The sequence below is a fragment of the Thermobia domestica genome, chromosome 2 (assembly GCF_964235325.1).
Source record: "Thermobia domestica chromosome 2, izTheDome1.hap1.1, whole genome shotgun sequence".
NCBI classification, from domain to species: Eukaryota; Metazoa; Arthropoda; class Insecta; order Zygentoma; family Lepismatidae; genus Thermobia; species Thermobia domestica.
Genome location: NC_137455.1, coordinates 125,248,987 through 125,266,964, shown reverse-complemented (window position 1 = coordinate 125,266,964; position 17,978 = coordinate 125,248,987). Strand labels below are relative to the sequence as shown.

General features: G+C 35.4%; 1 protein-coding gene across 1 annotated transcript in view; it reads right to left on the bottom strand.

Moving 5' to 3' along the window:
• LOC145679162 (uncharacterized) overlaps positions 1 to 15,282 on the bottom strand; it is a 107,046-nt gene extending 91,764 nt beyond the window's left edge. The window contains exons 1-3 of the mRNA XM_081749753.1: positions 15,228 to 15,282; positions 10,608 to 11,086; positions 5,942 to 6,046 (exon numbers count right to left, since the gene is read on the bottom strand). Coding sequence (XP_081605879.1) covers positions 5,942 to 6,046; positions 10,608 to 11,049 — 547 coding nt within the window. The 5' untranslated portion in view covers positions 11,050 to 11,086; positions 15,228 to 15,282. The remainder of the gene's footprint in view (positions 1 to 5,941; positions 6,047 to 10,607; positions 11,087 to 15,227) is intronic.
• Between the last annotated feature and the right edge of the window lie 2,696 nt (positions 15,283 to 17,978).

Sequence of the window (17,978 nt, the reverse complement as noted above, 5' to 3'; positions counted from 1 at the left end):
ATGTTGTACTTATTGATATACGAATTGAAATCTATTAGGGGTTACAAAAAAAAACTGTTTTGCAATAATTAAGGTTTTTTAGTTAAAATTAGTCATTATACTGTTCACAATAATGATAGGTTAGAGATGAAAATTGATCACTGTTGTTCTTCTGTTCTATGAAGAAATGACCCAGGCAAAGCACTTCTTTACACCATGAACATTTTGAATGTGCAATTGCGTTGCATCACTCAAAGGAACAGTTCCCATAACCAAAACGAAAAGCAAATTCGACAGGTCATTCAAAATTTGACATGTGATATCATTTGTTCGGTAACCTGCCTTGTGCCCAAACTTTGGACCACTCTCAAGAAAAATTTCTGGGTGCGCGCTTACTTATAGATATTAAATGTTGTTAATGTAAAATTTAACGCAGTGATTGTGATAGATTCAAAACAAAAACTCAGAACATCTACAGCCTGCACTTTTGCTACGCGACTTGGATTTCAATCACAAAAGACAGAAGTTAGTAGTCTCCTTTTGGAGAACTTAATCTCCTCAGTTGGAGAGTAAGCTCAGTGATATAATTAATAATGATATGCCTCTTTTTGACTTCAACTAATAAATAAAGGTAAGATAAAACCAAAGCTCAGGTCAAAACTGTGTTCAAATTTTGCTTCTTATTCATTAAGGTAAGTTGTTAACTAACTTGTTATATATTTTATATATTGAAATTCACCAAAAGACTCTTTCTGTCAGAACCTTTGCCTGTGGATAGATCGGGACGGTGCCCGGGGCTTAAAAAATAAATAGTATGGGCCACCACACTTAAGTTTCTCGCTCCAATTCCATAAACTAAATCATGTTGAGCTGTAGTTATTCATTAAATATTTCCTTGTGAAATACAAACAAATTCATAAAGCATTTTTGAAAAATCCCGCCAAATGTGAAATTAGATCTTTCATGCGATTTCTGAATGCCGAAGGACAGAATACAGCTGACATCCATTAGGAATTGTGTAGCCATTTTAAGAACCGATAATAATGAGTGAAGGAAAGATCAGGCAATAGAGCAGAGAGTTTCGGTAAGGGTGTTCAAGTGTTCATGACGATGAGTGTAGCGGAAGTCCTAACGTTCAGATGAACCATCTGGTGGAAAGCGTTAACGAGAAAGAGCAATCCAATCGCCGGTTCACAATAACTTACCAAAGAGTTTCCAGAAGTGTTTGAGGAAACATGTCATCAAATTGTGACTGACAACCTAGGTTATCACGAACTATGTGCCAGGTGGGTGCCGAAAAAGCTGACAGACACTCAAAAAGAGTAAAGTATGACAGCTGGACGTGATTTTTTTATCCGCTGTGGAAGGATTAGAATGATCTTTATTCTGATCTTTATTTGATCATTATACAGGATGAAACCTGGATATCGTACATCACTGTGGAGTCGAATCACCAGTCAATGCAATGGCAGCACTCTGGTTCTTCTAAAGCTAAGAAATTCAAAGAAATACTATCAGTTCACATACTGATGGCAATAGTGTTTTGGGACCAAAAGGGACGTGATTCTTGTGGAATTCTTTAAACCTGGACGATCAATTACAACAGACGTGTATTGTCATACATTGAATAATCTGCGACGTGCTATCCATAATCGGCGGAAGAGAATGCTACGTTCTGGAATTCATCTGATCCATGACAACAGCTGCCCACACATAATTGCTCGTACTGTTGAAACAATTCAAAGATTTCAATCAACTCCCTTACAGCCCAGACCTTGCCCTCATATTTCTTTCTTTTTCTGCGCCTGAGAAAGTGACTTTGATAGAAGTTTTTCAACGATAGTGAAGTTCTCAAGACATTAGTTCTGCACTGGCTGCACTCTCAGGCAGAAGATTTTTACGCAGAGGGTATACGGAAGCTTGTACCACGCTACCAGGAATGTCAGGAGTTTCGTGGTGACAACGTAGAAAAATAACTGAGGTATGTACTTGCATATCATTCCCAATATATCTCTTCTATTTTTTTTTCTTTTTTTAAAATATCGATCCTTTTTTGACGTCCGCCTCGAACAAATATTCGTATATCAAACGTTGTACCAAAGTCAGAAATTTCGAGGGGTCAGGACGTCAGGACCCTTTTCAATACTCCCCTGATACAGGTGATTTTCAGTATACATAATTTTAATATACAGTATGGGTAGTGATGTGAGGTGGAAAATTTTCCGGAAAATTTCCCCGTATATTTTTCCGGAATCTTTTCCGTTCTAAACAAATATCAGTGATCGGTCTAGACAAACATTTCCTCATTAACCATAAAATTGATTGACTTCATGTATAGAAATGTCAAAAACTGGAAGATCGTTTAAAGAATCTGAAAATTTTTATGCCTCAGAAGATTTCCGGTACTATGTAGAAACAAATGAAACTTTTTTTATGAATCGAAAAATTTTCTACCGCGTATGAAAAATATTAAAAACTTCCTATAAGTTGGAAAATTTTCATCATTTTGAAACAAAAAGTAATATAACTTTTTATGAATCGGAAATTTTTATTTCTCTGTGGAAACAAGGAAAGGAATTTTCATGGATCGGAAAATTTTCATAATGATGTAGAAACAAGTGGAAGAACTTTTCATAACCAGGACAATTTTGAATATTATGTATAGTGATGTTAGGTGGAAAATTTTCCACTGCACATTGAGCTATAATATTGAATTGCTGTAGAGGAAGGTTAAACAGCAACAAATTATAATTTTCCAATTAGTTTCCGGAATCGGAAAATTATCTAGTATTTCAAGTTGACAAGTAAAAACTTACATAGTGTTTCTCTCCCTCTCTCTCTCTCTCTCTGTCTTTTTTTATGTATATGTATGCCCGTCTGTCAACTGCAGGGAACATAAATTGAGTTCGTAGAGTACAAATATCCCAACCCATTGTTTAAAATGTAAGGAGAAAGCGAAAAGAAACCCTTCTGAATTTATCAGTTATTTCAAAAACAGAAAATTCTTCTATTTCTTCGCATATATGCCCGCTTATGTAATGAAATAACTACATAATAGTTCCAGTTCCTTATGAAGATTATTTTTGTAACAGAAAATAAGAAGAAAGGTTTGATTTTATTGTGTTTAGAGCTGAGAAAACATCGTCTTACGCGTATTAAATTAACAAAATATGATTTTGTGGGATCAAAGGTGAATTTTCAGGGAGGAATACAATGGTTTTTGAAACATTTTTTGCGGAAATGAAGAATGGTTAGATTTTCACGTCATCATACCTTTCTCAGACAATATTTGTTACTAATAAAGTTTACTATAAACAATGATCTATTAATAAGTAAAGTATGTTTTTATGAATCAGAAATTTTTTAGAAAATTTTCTGGAAAATTTTCTGTTTCAAAATTTTCAGGAAAATTTACATCACTGAGCATGGTAAGATATAATCACCGAATACGCAGATTCATAATATAATTACAATAACGCTTTTTATTTCGATTTGACTATTTACTTTCCTGTACTTTCTTGATCTTCTTATCCCAGTACTTTAGGATGCTCAGAGTTTCATATGCAACAAATCATTTATACATGTAGCCATGATAAATATTCACGTTGTATTATAAGCTTCTTACACTATACTTGCTTGTGTCGTTAGACCTCAATCTTACATTTTACCAAGTACGCGCGAAACAAAAGACAATATTAAAGTTGGAAAAGTAAAGAGTCTAGAATAGACTCTGAAATAGAGTGAGAAAAATTCGAGACTCTATTTTTACTTGAGAAATAAGATTGGATTGGATTTTCAGTATAGCATCCCTTTCAGCTATATGAGAATATATAAGACGAAGACCTACAGCTCACGCTCCGCACCACATAAGCTTGCGCTGGGAATCGTATCCGAGTCTCCCACGTCTAACCGCTTAGCCATGAGGGAACTCATTTGACAAATACGAAAAGAGCGTTATAATGTCATATGCTACCACGCTGTATTTCTAAGTTATAAATATAATGTTGAAATTTATTTCTACTTTATTTCGAAATACGTTCTAATTATAGACAGATCTCTTTCTAAAATATGTGGTCTTTGTTTTACAGAAACTTTGTTAAATATATGTGGTCATTACGTCACAGATATGTCGAGTTTCTCAGTATACACTGTTAAAAATGGTTTCTTAAATTCGAGAAAAAATTCCTCGTATTTGAGAACACCCGTTTGTTACCTGTGCACCGAGTAATACATTCTTAAAAGTGACATTTCGATTTTTTCAAATCATTTTGAGAAATAATGACTCAAATGCGAGGAATTATGTCTCATTTATGAGGGTGCAAATCCTTTCTCAAATTTGAGAAAAATGTACTGCATCAGACAGTTGAACATTTTCCTTTTTATCACTGTCCACTTTCTAAAGACCTTTTTTTCTTTCATTGACGTGGGTTTACTCAAGATTCTCCCGTTTCCTCCAACATTATACCAACTTCTTGATAATTCAGATTCAAGAATTATCCATCTACTTCAGCCTAACGACAATAATTTCTGCTGGTGTGTAATGTCCCACGATTATGCTACGACGCTTAGAAAGACGTTATGACGATAATGAACGAAAATGGTGTAAAGAAGAAAGTGAGGGAATCCCGAGGAAATACACATATGATGTTTACTCACACAGTACACTTGGCGGAGCTGGAATCAAACCAGGGACCCCATGCATCGGAGGCTGTTCTACCACTGAATCATAGCTGTCTAATATGCCTACTTATCTGCCATAAACAAGTTGCCTACATGAAAAAACATCGTGTGCGTGGGCTTTTCCAGGATTCTGCAGTTTCCTCCTACAAGAGACGTACACAGGAATTTCTTCCAGAGAGGTCCAAGTTCAATACGAGGACAAATTGTATCAAAATTTGTAAAACTGCCCCTAAAATTAGATAAAATTTACATAAAAGTAGCGTTTTTTGGGAAGGTCCGGAGACCCAGGACTCACCCCCTACACTGCACCTTCATTACGGCAGGGGTATGCGACAGTTTCTGCCACTCATAAATATGCTGAAACTCCACTGCTAAGAAGATAATTCAGATTGGAAACAAAGACACAAATCCGTATTCATGCAAAAACTGCCAAGAAACGGACTTCCACATTTTATTACACCATTATTATCCATCTCCATTACTGTCTCCCTTAGCCTTGGAGCACAATCTTGGGACGTTATATTTTAAAAAAGTAATTGAAATGAAATATTTGAGTTTTACGTCCCACAGATGTGTCGGGAGGCTAAAAGGAGACGACGATGATGAAAATGAATGAAATGGATAAAGTAGCAAGAAACGGGAGAACCCCGAGAAAACACATGCAAGCTGTGCTTATGCACCACAAAACTCACTTACCATGAGTTGGCGTCGAACCAAAGACCTCACGCACTAGAGGTGAACGCTCTTCCACTGAGTTACCGCGGCCCTTACGTTAAATTAAGAACAAATGCGTACAGTAGTATGCCAGAAATAACCTGAAAACGTATTTCACTAAAACGATTACTGGTGATGAAAAACGGGGGTGCCAATTTATGCTAGGTGATCAGTACAAAGTACCTCTGCTTTACAATTCCATAATATTAAATCACTTTCTAACGCTGTTTCAAACTACACATATGACTTATGTATTTTTTATTTCTGTACATAAGCTATTTTGCACCTTATAACGAATGGCAAAGGATGTAAAACATTTACATGCCTTTCCATTCTATTATAATATAGAAAACAATGTGCCCTACGGAGCTTTAACCCGCCTTCACTTGTTATTGCTGCACTCGTTATTATGTGAATTGAGTATTGCGCTTTGGTACATAAAGGAGCCAATCTTACTGCTATAGCCTATATAACCTATATGAGGGGGAGTCAGCGTTCTATACCCTAACGAATGTATTACAGTAAATTTTAGTCTATGGTAGTATGTTTATAATTCACCCAAACTTACGTTCGAAAGCTGGTTGCTCCTCGCCGATGTCACATGATGTGTATCCATACGCAACCTCAGCTGCATCACCGTACTGCGTACTCACATTTTCGCACTCTGCTACAACTGAAATCCTTTATCATGTTTCCTGAACAGTAATTAAGTCCTAGCAATATTACATACTAGTAAAAGTTAGTAATATTATTTCGGTAAGATTGTTACCGTTACTTTTTAATCATCTATGATATTGCAAATCACGCACTATTCCATTTCATTTTTAAGAAATGAGTAAATCTCATAAATATAAACCTGAAAATTTACCTTGAGCTCACAAATGAAAATACGTTTGAAAATAATGAGACATTTTCCTTTAAATATGAGCAAAACTTACATATTTTGTTTTGAACATGCATTTTTCTAATTTCCGAGCAAGGAAATTTTTAAGGGTGTAGGATCATATTAATTTATAATTATTTAACAAGGTAAAGTCTTTGAAGGGATATAAATTTCTCTCGAGACAAAACTCGATATAGTCTTTTGAAATCACATCCGATTACGAACTAGTATTACTCCTCTCGAGTTGAGAATTAACCTGAGGTACTTCACTTTGTAACTCTATTTGTGTTGGTGGGGGCGCGGTGGCTCCTTGGTAGAGCGTTCAACTCTGGCGCTTGGGGTCCCGGGTTCGATCCCAGCCTCCGCCAAGTGAACTTTGTGGTGGACAAATGCCGTGCTCGTGGGTTTTCTCGGGGTTCTCCCGTTTCCTCCCACTTTCTTCATTCCACCATTTCACTCATCTCTCATTATCGCCGTCTCCTTTACCCTAACCGGCATAACCGTGGGACGTAAAACTCAAAGATTTTTCTATTTGTGTTGGTCAAGTACAAGAATGATTAGTTACAATTAAATCATGTACGATACTACATTACAGAAAAATTACGTAGATAGAATAACGTACTTTGAAAACAGTTTGTAGAATATTATTTTCTACTTTTCATTGATTGATTGATTGAACTATTTATTTTGTTTTCACAAGTGAATGGAAAGTATCTTAAATTGATTTCAGAAGGTTCAAATTCACTTCTCTGTGTTTATCATGTTCTGCCATCCTTGTAGAGATGCATCGTAAGTTATTTGCTGTTATCTAAAGCAGTGCTATTCAACCGAGGGTACGCGTATCCTTAGGGATACGCAAAGATGTTTCTGGGGGTACATAATACTAAAATAAGCATATTTCAAATATTTATTGAATGATCATAGTTGGAGAATTTATTGAATGATCAGTGCAATTTCATAACTTCCATTTCCATCAATATATTTGTGTGATTTCTCTACATTGACATCAATATAAACGAAGCACAGAAATTACTTGAATCCAGAATCAACCCTGATTCTCGCACTCTCAAAGATTCGACCAAGAATCGAGAAGTTGGCGTCCCAGAAACAAACTCAATCACTTCATTAACAGATTAGTTCTAAAGTTACTTTTAGATTTTAATTTTTAACATTGCCCTGTGTTCAAATTATCAGGGAAAATGAGGGGAAAATTCTCTCAGTAGAGTTGGATGTCTCACATAACTTTGAAATTTACCACGTTTCTTTTCTTTTTTTTTTTTCTTTTTTTTTTTTTTTTTTTTTTTTTTGGATGTGCACTTTATTCCCCTGTAAATAGTCTTTTGATTGGCACACTGATTGTCCTTTTGTTGGGTCTCTATTTATCCCCTTTTTTAATCAACAGAACATGTGTATTAAGTTTAATAAGCTCATTTCGATTTAATTTCTTTTAAACAGCTTCAGAGGTACACAATTGGATAGAAAAAAAAGGTTATTTAGCACTGATCTAAAGCCAACAAATGAAATATCGCCATGGGTTTATTAGAACTGCTCAGGTAATCAGTTTCCTTGGTATGTTTTTTTATAATCCCAAAATCTTCTGATTCCAATAGAGTCTAGAAGTATTTAAGACTTATGGATTAGTGAAATGTATCAGAGAATGGATCAATTTTGATAATGTACAAGGTTAAAATTCATGAAAAGTGACATATTCTTTCATCTATCTACAACGTGGTAAACCAGATTAAAATATCTCCAGTGTAGAAATATATGAAAAATTAACGCAATAAGTTTTCAAAGAATTATTTATTATATTTTAAGTGAACTACAAGCAAATCTGGATATTAAGGAAAACAATAGTGTTTATCTGCAGTAGGTAACAGGAATCAAGAATCACAACTTTTTGTCATAATCATTCACGACATATCCATTGTCTCATATAAAACATTTGTAATGGAATAACGACCTTCTATACCTTGAAATGTTACACTCCAAGCTTTTCGTCTTCACTACCTCAGCACTATGCCACTATGCCACATGAGATTCTTGTTTGCTCCCTTTGACATAGTTGCAAAGATTCATAGGCAGATATTCACATCCTATTTAGATAATGCATATACAAAGAAAAAAATAAATTACTCATTATCACGAAATGTGTGAACGTCATTTTTAGAGCCTACTACATCTACCTGATGCTTCTTAGAGACTATCGTGACATGAACAATGTAGTTACAATTATCCAGTTGTAAATGTTATATCTGAAACTAAGTAATTTGCACTGGAGTCAATTTTAATTTTATACTTGTTGCAAAGATAGTATTGATAGACTGTCAATTTTCTTCATATGCGGAATTTTCAGCAACAATTGTTGTATTTTCAGCAAAAATAGTATCTTATTGTCTAGTTCAAACCTCTTGACGTTTGGCGAAGGCCAATGGCGCATAAGAGCGACGTTGTCAGATTTTATTTCCTTTCGTGTACACGTATAACGTGAAACGTTTCTTTCGTGAAGCACAGATGGGAGAACGAAGTAAATGCTTCAAACAGAGAAGGTGAAACAATAAACACTGGTTTATATTGACTTGTATATGGAAAATCAATCTTACAGTAAAATAATGAACCATTGTAAATAGAATCATGTTTTTACCCCTAATTATTTAGAAACCATTTTCTTTTTTCCTAAACATACACTAGCATTCTATTAACAAAGACATTTTTGGGTGCAAATAATATTTCTCCTAAGCATCGAATATTAGATAACTTTCCGTAATTTTCATTTGCTATTGCTAAAAATAGGACACGCCTTAAACATCAAGAGGTTTGAGCCAGACAGTAGACATATAATTATTTATTTCGAGATAAATGTTTAGAATCCTATTGAGAGGAAAGTTTTTCATTTTTATAACTTCTGTGTCTGTGTATAACTTCCTGTATATCAACTCTTTCATTATTAACAAATTGACTTTCGCGCCACATTTCAATCGATCTGGTTTCTCTTTTTCAAGACATCATATCGATTATTCAGTAGATCGATTGAGATGCGGCCGCGCAAAATCCAACTATACCAGCCACCTGCTTGTGAGAACTGCTATAGCAGCCGACAGCAGCGTTACTCCGCGTTTAACGGTGGTAACTTTACTTTTAAGCACTTTCCTAAGCTTTCAATTTGCAAGACAATAATGAGAGGAAAGATTAAAAAGAATGTAGAATTTCGATTCAGGTAATATTCTTAATCAACTATACATTCTTAACGGTGATAAATACCTGCGTCATCTTTCTTATTTGTCAATTAATTTATATGGGTACATATTTTTCGTTTTCTTTGAAGTAAATTGTAATTTTAATTAAGTAATTTTACTGGTATCTTCTTTAAGAAATTATGTTTCATTATATATATACATATCACTAAGAAATCAGTAAAATCAAATCATTAAAATTCCAGTTTATGTCGAAGAATGCAGAAAAATAATTCCCCATGTAAGTCAATGAGCTGGAAAAAAAGTGCAAGGTAACTTTTCATTATTTATGTTTAACTTACACGGATAACCCAGAGATGTGCGTCTACGCGTAAAAAACGATAGTTTACGTTTACGTGTCAACTATGCGTAGACAATGTAAACAACGTAGACTATGTAGAATATGTCAACAACACGTAATTTAATATGGCGTCGTGGACAATAAAGGAGCTTTCTTTTGTCGTTACCTTGCGAAATTGCGTACAAAATAAAATGCCTAGACCAGCGAATAGTAACTTTCGAATACCTAGTTTCGTCTTGATGAAGGAAAATGAAAAATATTATTCATTCTGTAAAATATGCAAGAAAAAATTGGCAAATATAACAGCCTCAAGACTGAAAGCCCACAGGTGAGAATTAGTTTTGTAAGTTTCATTATAAAAGCAGTGCTCGAAGTGGAAAATCTAAGGAAGTGGTATGTGCAGAGCAGAGTAAACATACATATTAGATAATTCCCTCTACTTTTTATGTTAGTCGTTTCCCTAATCTTTCGCTGCACCGAAGCAAAACAACTGAATGAGGAAATATGAACAAACGAGCAACGAAATTCTTCCTTACATTTGATTGTGGTTGTCTACATAGTCTACACGGGAAAAGGTGTAATGTAGATTACGTATAGATTACAGTAGACAATCGCGTAGACGTAAAATTATAGTTTACGGCACATCACTGGGATAACCACGTGCCAAGAAATTCCAACATTCGTGTATTACTGCTGTCAATTTCACTGTCAAAAATATTTATTACAAAGTTTATTGCAATCAGGTTATGTTTATATCTACTATTATACGTACATTACCATATATGGATAGTGTTTTACATGTTCATTTTATTTATTTAGATGTGACAGCCACGAATGTAACTAGATGTGTTCCCTGTACAATGCCTTTTGTAGGCAACCCAAGCTTTGAATCCATTCCCCTGCAGTCTGCGATGTTCATTGTAGATTATTTTGATGCAACGAACATCATCTGCAATGTTGTCATCCAGAAACTTGTTACAATTAGCGTGACATCCATTCTTGCCAGTGGAACACCAAAAATAATTGTTGATTTGGAACAAGCCATAGTCAACGCTCTTATGCTTGTCTGCGTTTCTATGTGTCAATCTAGTGTCGAGTGAAGATTCATGTGTTGCAATGCATACCCAGGTTGACACTTGGCTTCGAGGAATTCGATGTTTGCGGACGAGTTCTCTAGCTAATTCACATCTGTTGTATTTCTTGCTCTCCACGACCAGGATGAAAGAAGCAAGAAGAATGAGACACCACTTCATTTCCATCCTTCAAGTTGATGTTTCTGTTACTCTGTCCTTAGTTCTGGAAAATAATTTAACAATATCACCATCGAAACCAAGTTGTAAAGATTGTTCACAGTAGATTTCTCAGATTTCTTAGACAGAGAGAAAAAAAAAGGAAGATGTCAGATTTTTCAGAGACAGAGAGAGAAAAAAATATTGTCAGATTTTTCAGACAGAAAGAGAAAAAAGAAGATGTCAGATTTTTCAGAGACAGAAATAAAGAAGATATTGTCAAATTTTTCAGAGACAGAATGAGAAAAAAGATGATGTCAGATTTTTCAGAGACAGAGAGAGAGAAAGAAGATATTGTCAGGTTTTTCAGAGACAGAGAGAGAGAAAAAAAATATTGTCAGATTTTTCAGAGACAGAGAGAGAAAGAAAAGATTGTCAGATTTTTCAGAGGCATAGAGAGAGATAAAAAGAAGATGTCAGATTTTTTAGACACAGAGAGAAAAAGGGAGACATTTTAGGGGAAAAAGGAAAATATGTGATATTCAAAATTTAATATATAACAAACATATAGCTTACAATATATGATTTCATATAGTAATATGGAGTAATTGTAATTGGAAACTGGGGCAGCTTCATTAAAACAACTGGAATAGATAAAAGAAAAATTATATTTAAAATTCGGAGTAGGAAATCATGTGGTTCGAATTCCAAGTTATACTGTAGGCCCTTGCCTCATATAGCCTCGGTGATAAAAGAGACACCAATCTCAAATACAACCAACGAAGTATATTACACGCCTTTTAATTGTAATTTAAAGAAGACTTTGCATCTCCTAACAGTTCTGCATCCTTTACTAGGCTATATATGTTCAAAATTCTTCGGAGGATATGTGGAAATTCAGAACTAATTAAAGTTCTGCTTTTATTAGTTCGCAGTAGCTTCTGTTTCCGAAATCAGTATATCTCGATCTATTGAAGCTGCAATATGATACTGATTGACAAAAGTTAAGATATTAAAACCAAATTACTCTTAATCATAAGATGGGGTGCCGAATAAATAGGAATTAAAAACGCAACCTGTTACACTTTCTCTCTGAATCCTAACTAAGTTACGACTGGATTTCAAACTGCTGAATTGCATTGTTAACTTGTGAGGAACCAGTTTTTCTAAATTTAAAAAGTTTTGGGTCGGAATGGATCATGGTGGATGGTGAGTCAGAGTGGGTCACGGTAGGTCGTGGATCACGATGGGTGGTGGGTCAGTGGGTCGTGGCTCAAGTTTTCACTGACCCACCTCATAGAAAGATGAGAAGAATGTCCTAGTTTGAACTCAAAGAAAATCGCACGAATTTGTGTGTTATCTGTGGTGGATTTTCATATGATCCTATTTACAATACACTCCCTCTTAATTGAGTTCGCACCCCAGCATTTTTCTTGAGCATGTACGGAGTTTGTGAAATGTACATTACCCTCAGTCCATCCATTGGTAGCATTAAACCACCACCAGACCACACCACTACCGAACCAGACTTATAACTCAAGCATTTCAATCGCACCAACCAATACAAGCACTTTATGAAGTAGAAAAGAAGTTTGGGATTGATGTATTTTCAGATGTAAGAAATACCATTGTTTGTATCATTCTATCTACTAAATGCTTCATTAATTGATTATGAAATGCAGAATTTTAAATATCAATTAAATAATCTTGCTAAAGAAAGTTAATCTGAAGGCCAGTGCCGTACCGTGCAAAATCAGTGCTCGCGGCGAGAGTATATGACGAGGTACGTACATATGAGTGAGGTCGAAAGATCAGCAGCGAAGCGTCACCATGCTTGGCGCTAATTGTAAGAAAAATTTCAAAAATAAAACCTGTTTTTTTTTCCTTGATTTTTAGCAGTTTCATTACTTTTTTCTTCCATTTTATGTATTTGCACATGTATTTTCCTAACGTGAGCAACATTTTCCCCTCTCTTTTTTCTTTCCTTTTTTTCTCCTGAATTTTGTGCTCCCGTTTCTTCGGCGCCCGGGCTCATCGCCCCGCTCGCCCTATCTACGGTGGCACTGCTGAAGGCATTTAGATGTAAATACATTTAGTCTGGTTGATCACTTAACAGAAGTTGGAATAGAATGGCTCTTTCAGCTTCGGTGAATTTATTGATTGATCTGTATTTATGTCCTTCATCCTTAGTGACTCTATTTGGGACATTGCCTATAGTTTAAAGTGGGATCTGAACCGCAATAGTGCATTCTATGCTCTCTCTTCGGGAATCGAAAACGGTACCCTATGCACAAAAGGCATACGTGTTAAGAAATAGACTGGCGATAAAGCTTGGAATTGCGATCCTTATTAACTTGATAAAGGGTTACAGATAAACTAGTAAAAATACACATCCCCAAGTTAAGAGAAGTGCCTACGCCTCCAAATTAAGGCCTCTTCAGACCTCTGTGAGTAGATGCATTCTAAATTATAATAATGAGTTCGAGTTGCGACATTAACTTTTTTACTCTTAGGACGCCATTTTGTAATGAAATGAAATGAAATGTTTCAGTTTTACGTCCGACGGTTATGCCGGTTAGGTTAAAGAAGACGGTGATTATGAGAAATGAATGAAATGGTGGAATGAAGAAGGTGAGAAGAAACGAGAGAACCCCGAGAAAACCCGAAAACCCACGAGCATGGTGTTTGTCCACACAAAGTCCACACGGCGCGAGCTGGGATCGAACCAGGGACTCCAAGCACCGGGGATGAACGCTCTACCACTGAGCCACCGTTTCTTATGTAACAAAAGAAACGTACTGTACATGTGTTTTTTTTCCTAATAAAGAAGAATCTATAACAGATTTTTAGTACTTAGTTATTTGTCATCCACTTTGTGTATTCTTTTACCTGACTTCGACTCAACATTTAGCTCTCAAGTTATCACCCTTTATTTTAAAGAAGTTACCTTACAAATTTTCGGCATGCTCTTATTTTATTGTCGGTCTATAATTTTTTTATGTTTTCATATGATGATTCATTTCTCATTTTTAAGTGTTGTTTCCGAACTTTTTGTATATAAACTTACAAATAAGTAAAAAAAAAAAATATCTATATTGCGTTTCAAAACATAACGACTTCAGCACCAACATATATTTCTAATGCATGCTACCAGGCAGCATTTCCTTTATACTCTACTTATGGACTAGAACACGAGGCGGCTCTTACGTGTGGATTACTTGATGTATTATAATTTTCATCCCAATGGGACGGTAGTTACCTTCAGGCATATGTATGTATGTAACGAGGACTTCATGTTTTGACATGAACTAGACCAGGGTTTCTCAACATAGAGGTCGCGACCCCTAGGGGATCGCAAAAGGGTTTCATGGGGGTCGCGAAGATAAGCAGAAGAGTTAAATATAATTACAATCTAATACCGGAAAATATTTTTAAATATTATTTTGAATTTTGTTCAGATAGGCATTTTTATTTTTATATAAGCTGTTAAAATCAACCAAAAATAGTTCTACTAAACACTTTCAGCAGGTACAGAGTTTTTAAAAATCAATTTAAATGAAAAAGGTATGATGTGAAAATAATGAGAATTATATATTGAAATACCAGAAAAATACAAATGCAACAAAAACTGCATATTGAAATACAAATAAAATTGAAAGCTAATAAGATACCTGAGCATGGTGTGATTTCACTAGTGCGGCAATGTCCGGTTCATTCTTCGTGATGCACATTATCAAGTCATTTAAAATACCCAATAACTTTTTTAACAACTGTCCAAGTTTTTGTTAACCAAAATTAGAAATCCCTTTTTTCTCATCATATGACCCAAAATTAAGGGAGCTACGAAGTTTTAAAATTTTCAAACGGTCTCCATTTTGAAACAGTATGACGGAATGGATTCTATATTTGTAATATGAATGAACTGACCAAATTTGGTTTTAATCTAATTCTCTTTTAGGGAAGTTACTGTATCCACTACATACAAGAAATGGATTCCACTATTATAGAAATAGGTGGATATCGTAAGATCTCTGCAATAGGTATATTAAAAACCCCACACAAGCTTATTACATACCAGAAATTATAAGGGGATCGCTGGAAAAAGGATGTGATAAAACGGGGTCGTGATAGGAATTAGGTTGAGAACCACTGAACTAGAATATACTTTGAATAATAGTTGCATAATGCATAACGTAATGGATACTTACACAACAGAAATGTTATGACGACGGATGAAGTTCACAATGTGGAGCTATGATTACAGGATACACAGTATGCCGGCACTAGACTTTTTATAGATAACATAGCAGGAAAAGATCGTAATTGTTTGCACGGTTAAGCAAGCATCCTCATTATTGGTTTTAAAAAATACGCCTTTCGAAGAAATATTTTAGGGATATCCACGAAACAAATCTAAAAATGTGTTTAATTTCCTGCTTTTCAGTTTAACGTTATAATCAATTTGTTATCTTTCCTTTTCTGAATCTTTCCAGGTTAAAATAAAAAAAAAAAAAAAAAAAGAAAGAAAGAAATGCTGCAACATGGCTATTAATAAAATATGTAGAGTTAAAATGTTTATCCTATACACTCGTATAAGTTGTAAATTATTTGAGTTAATTTGTTTTGCTTCAGTTTGAACAGTGCAAGGAGTATTGTTTTTATTTGGTTCGTTAATAATGTTTCGTAACCAACATAGACTATGCTTCCTTTCTTTTTCCTTAGTTTACTATAGTAATATTCTGAAACAACGTAAATGAACCCACATACTAACAAGATTTGCAAACAATGTTTACATCTACGTAGTTATTCCTTATCATTTCAATCCAGGAAGCGCAATAATAAACATGAACCATATCTAATCCCCGTTGTATTGTAAATTAGTTACTGCGTTGTCATTAACCTCTCAAGAGTATATATGTAAAAAATTTAAAAAAAACTCGCAGTTCATTACCGCTGAAACGAAACCTCATCTTGGATCTTGCCGAGCAGTGACGACGCTAGAGCTCAAGAGGGGTGAGCGCCCTCTGGTGGCTTCGCCTGTCACCTAGACATGTTATATTGTAATATGGATCAATTAATGTAAAATTATCTTTTTCGGTATTCAAAATTAGGTCCTCCCCCCAAAAAAATCTGATCCCCGCTTCCCCCACAAGAAATTAAAGATAGCGTTGTCATTCGTATCGAATTAATTTAGTCTCAGTTACCATTATCCACATTTCTAAGATTCTATTATCTTATCCTCTCAGTAAGTGATGATTTCAAATTTCCCCCGGGGGAGTGGAGGGTATTTTTAAATACACAGAAAGTTAAAGTAGTACTGACAAAATACTGGCAACGCACATTGAGCACAATAGGATATATATGGATTTTAAGGCACAGCTTGCGGGCAGAATTTTTGGGGGGATGAACATAATTTGTCATTGAAAATGACACAATCGAACTACAATCATGCCATAATGGTACTCCTAAGAACGCTAACAGTAAAAAAAGAATCCAGCATGAATATGTCTAACATTTTAAAATAATTGTCATAGCAAAGACCGCATTGTCTTTTGATTGAAAGCACAAAATTGTGCCGGAAGGCGTAAGCGGTCATAGACTGATTCTGTTTTTAAAAATTAGGAAGGAGTACCAAATGAAGTAAGAGGAGTAAATTTGGAGGGACTACGCGCAATCACTTGAAAGGGTGTACACAACTGCTTTCCGATATTGCCTATATATCCGTGAGTATGTATTTTCGATGTAACTAACATGTTCCCACTCAACTTAGACTCTCTACTTCGGTGACGTCTGACATTCAGCGAAATTATGTGACTCGTTATGCAAGGGTCATTAAAAAAAGTTCTCGAAAGGACGTACGTACAGGATCAGCGGTGCAACCAGCTATGAGCTCGAGGGGTCCAGGTCCCCTCCGAAATTAACCTTGTTTTTCTTATACAACAGTGCTGCAGACAAATTTTGGTGAAATTTCCAAAAACTCATTATTGCTTGTCATTTGTCCAGTATCTTTAAAAATATGCAAAATCACACACGCACCGTGCGTGAAGAGTACCGGTACTCTTAATCTGCATTGAGGCATGAGACATCACGTGCGAAATACCGTCTTGCGAATAGTTTACTGCTGTTCTTTTCGAATAAATGCCTCACCTCTTTAGCCAATAGCCTTCCACAGACAAAAGGCAGTGTTTTCATGTTTCTGATTTTCTGAATATTTTTCTGAGTTGCTACCGTCCCTCCACTCTGGTGTAGTCAGGTAAGTAGTAACCAGTCAGTGGCATTTTTTTCCCGTTTGGTAAAATTTATTTTAGGAATAACGGTGTTATGACTGCAACATACACAAAATTACATTCTTTTTAATTTACTGGCCAAATTAAACGTAACGAGGATTAGGCCAAACGAGGATCCTTTTTTCGCCTAAAATGGCGGACACAAACCTTATCATTTATCTGTCATAAAAGTGTCAGATAATTGGTTAGGCAAAACCAGGATTAGGCCAAACGTGGCAACACGTTTTGAAACTCACTTAACACCATTCCGAAAGTTCTGTAGAAACCGAAACAAGTGATAGTCGTCATACTGCCAGGTCCAGGTTATACGAGGGATGCATTAAAACCTCTCAGCTAAGTTCTTTAAATTTCTGAAAGGTCACTGAAATGCTGGTGTTGTAAGTATGGTATACGACACTCTTTTTGTTGACTAGTTTTGATCGTTTCTTTTGAATTGCTAGATGTACTCGTGCTTATTGTTGACAGTACAGATTCGAGTTTATCGTTCTGCCTGGAGACAGCAGTCGTGATATACGATGCCCTTGCAACCCCACCAAATGCACAGTAAACCTTCATAGGCGTCAGTGTGAGCTTTGCTACATACTATGGAGCTTCTTCTTCCTTTGACAACGATCTTTTTCGCACATTGTTGTTGTAAGGTGTCCACTTTTTATCATTTGTGATCAACTGTTT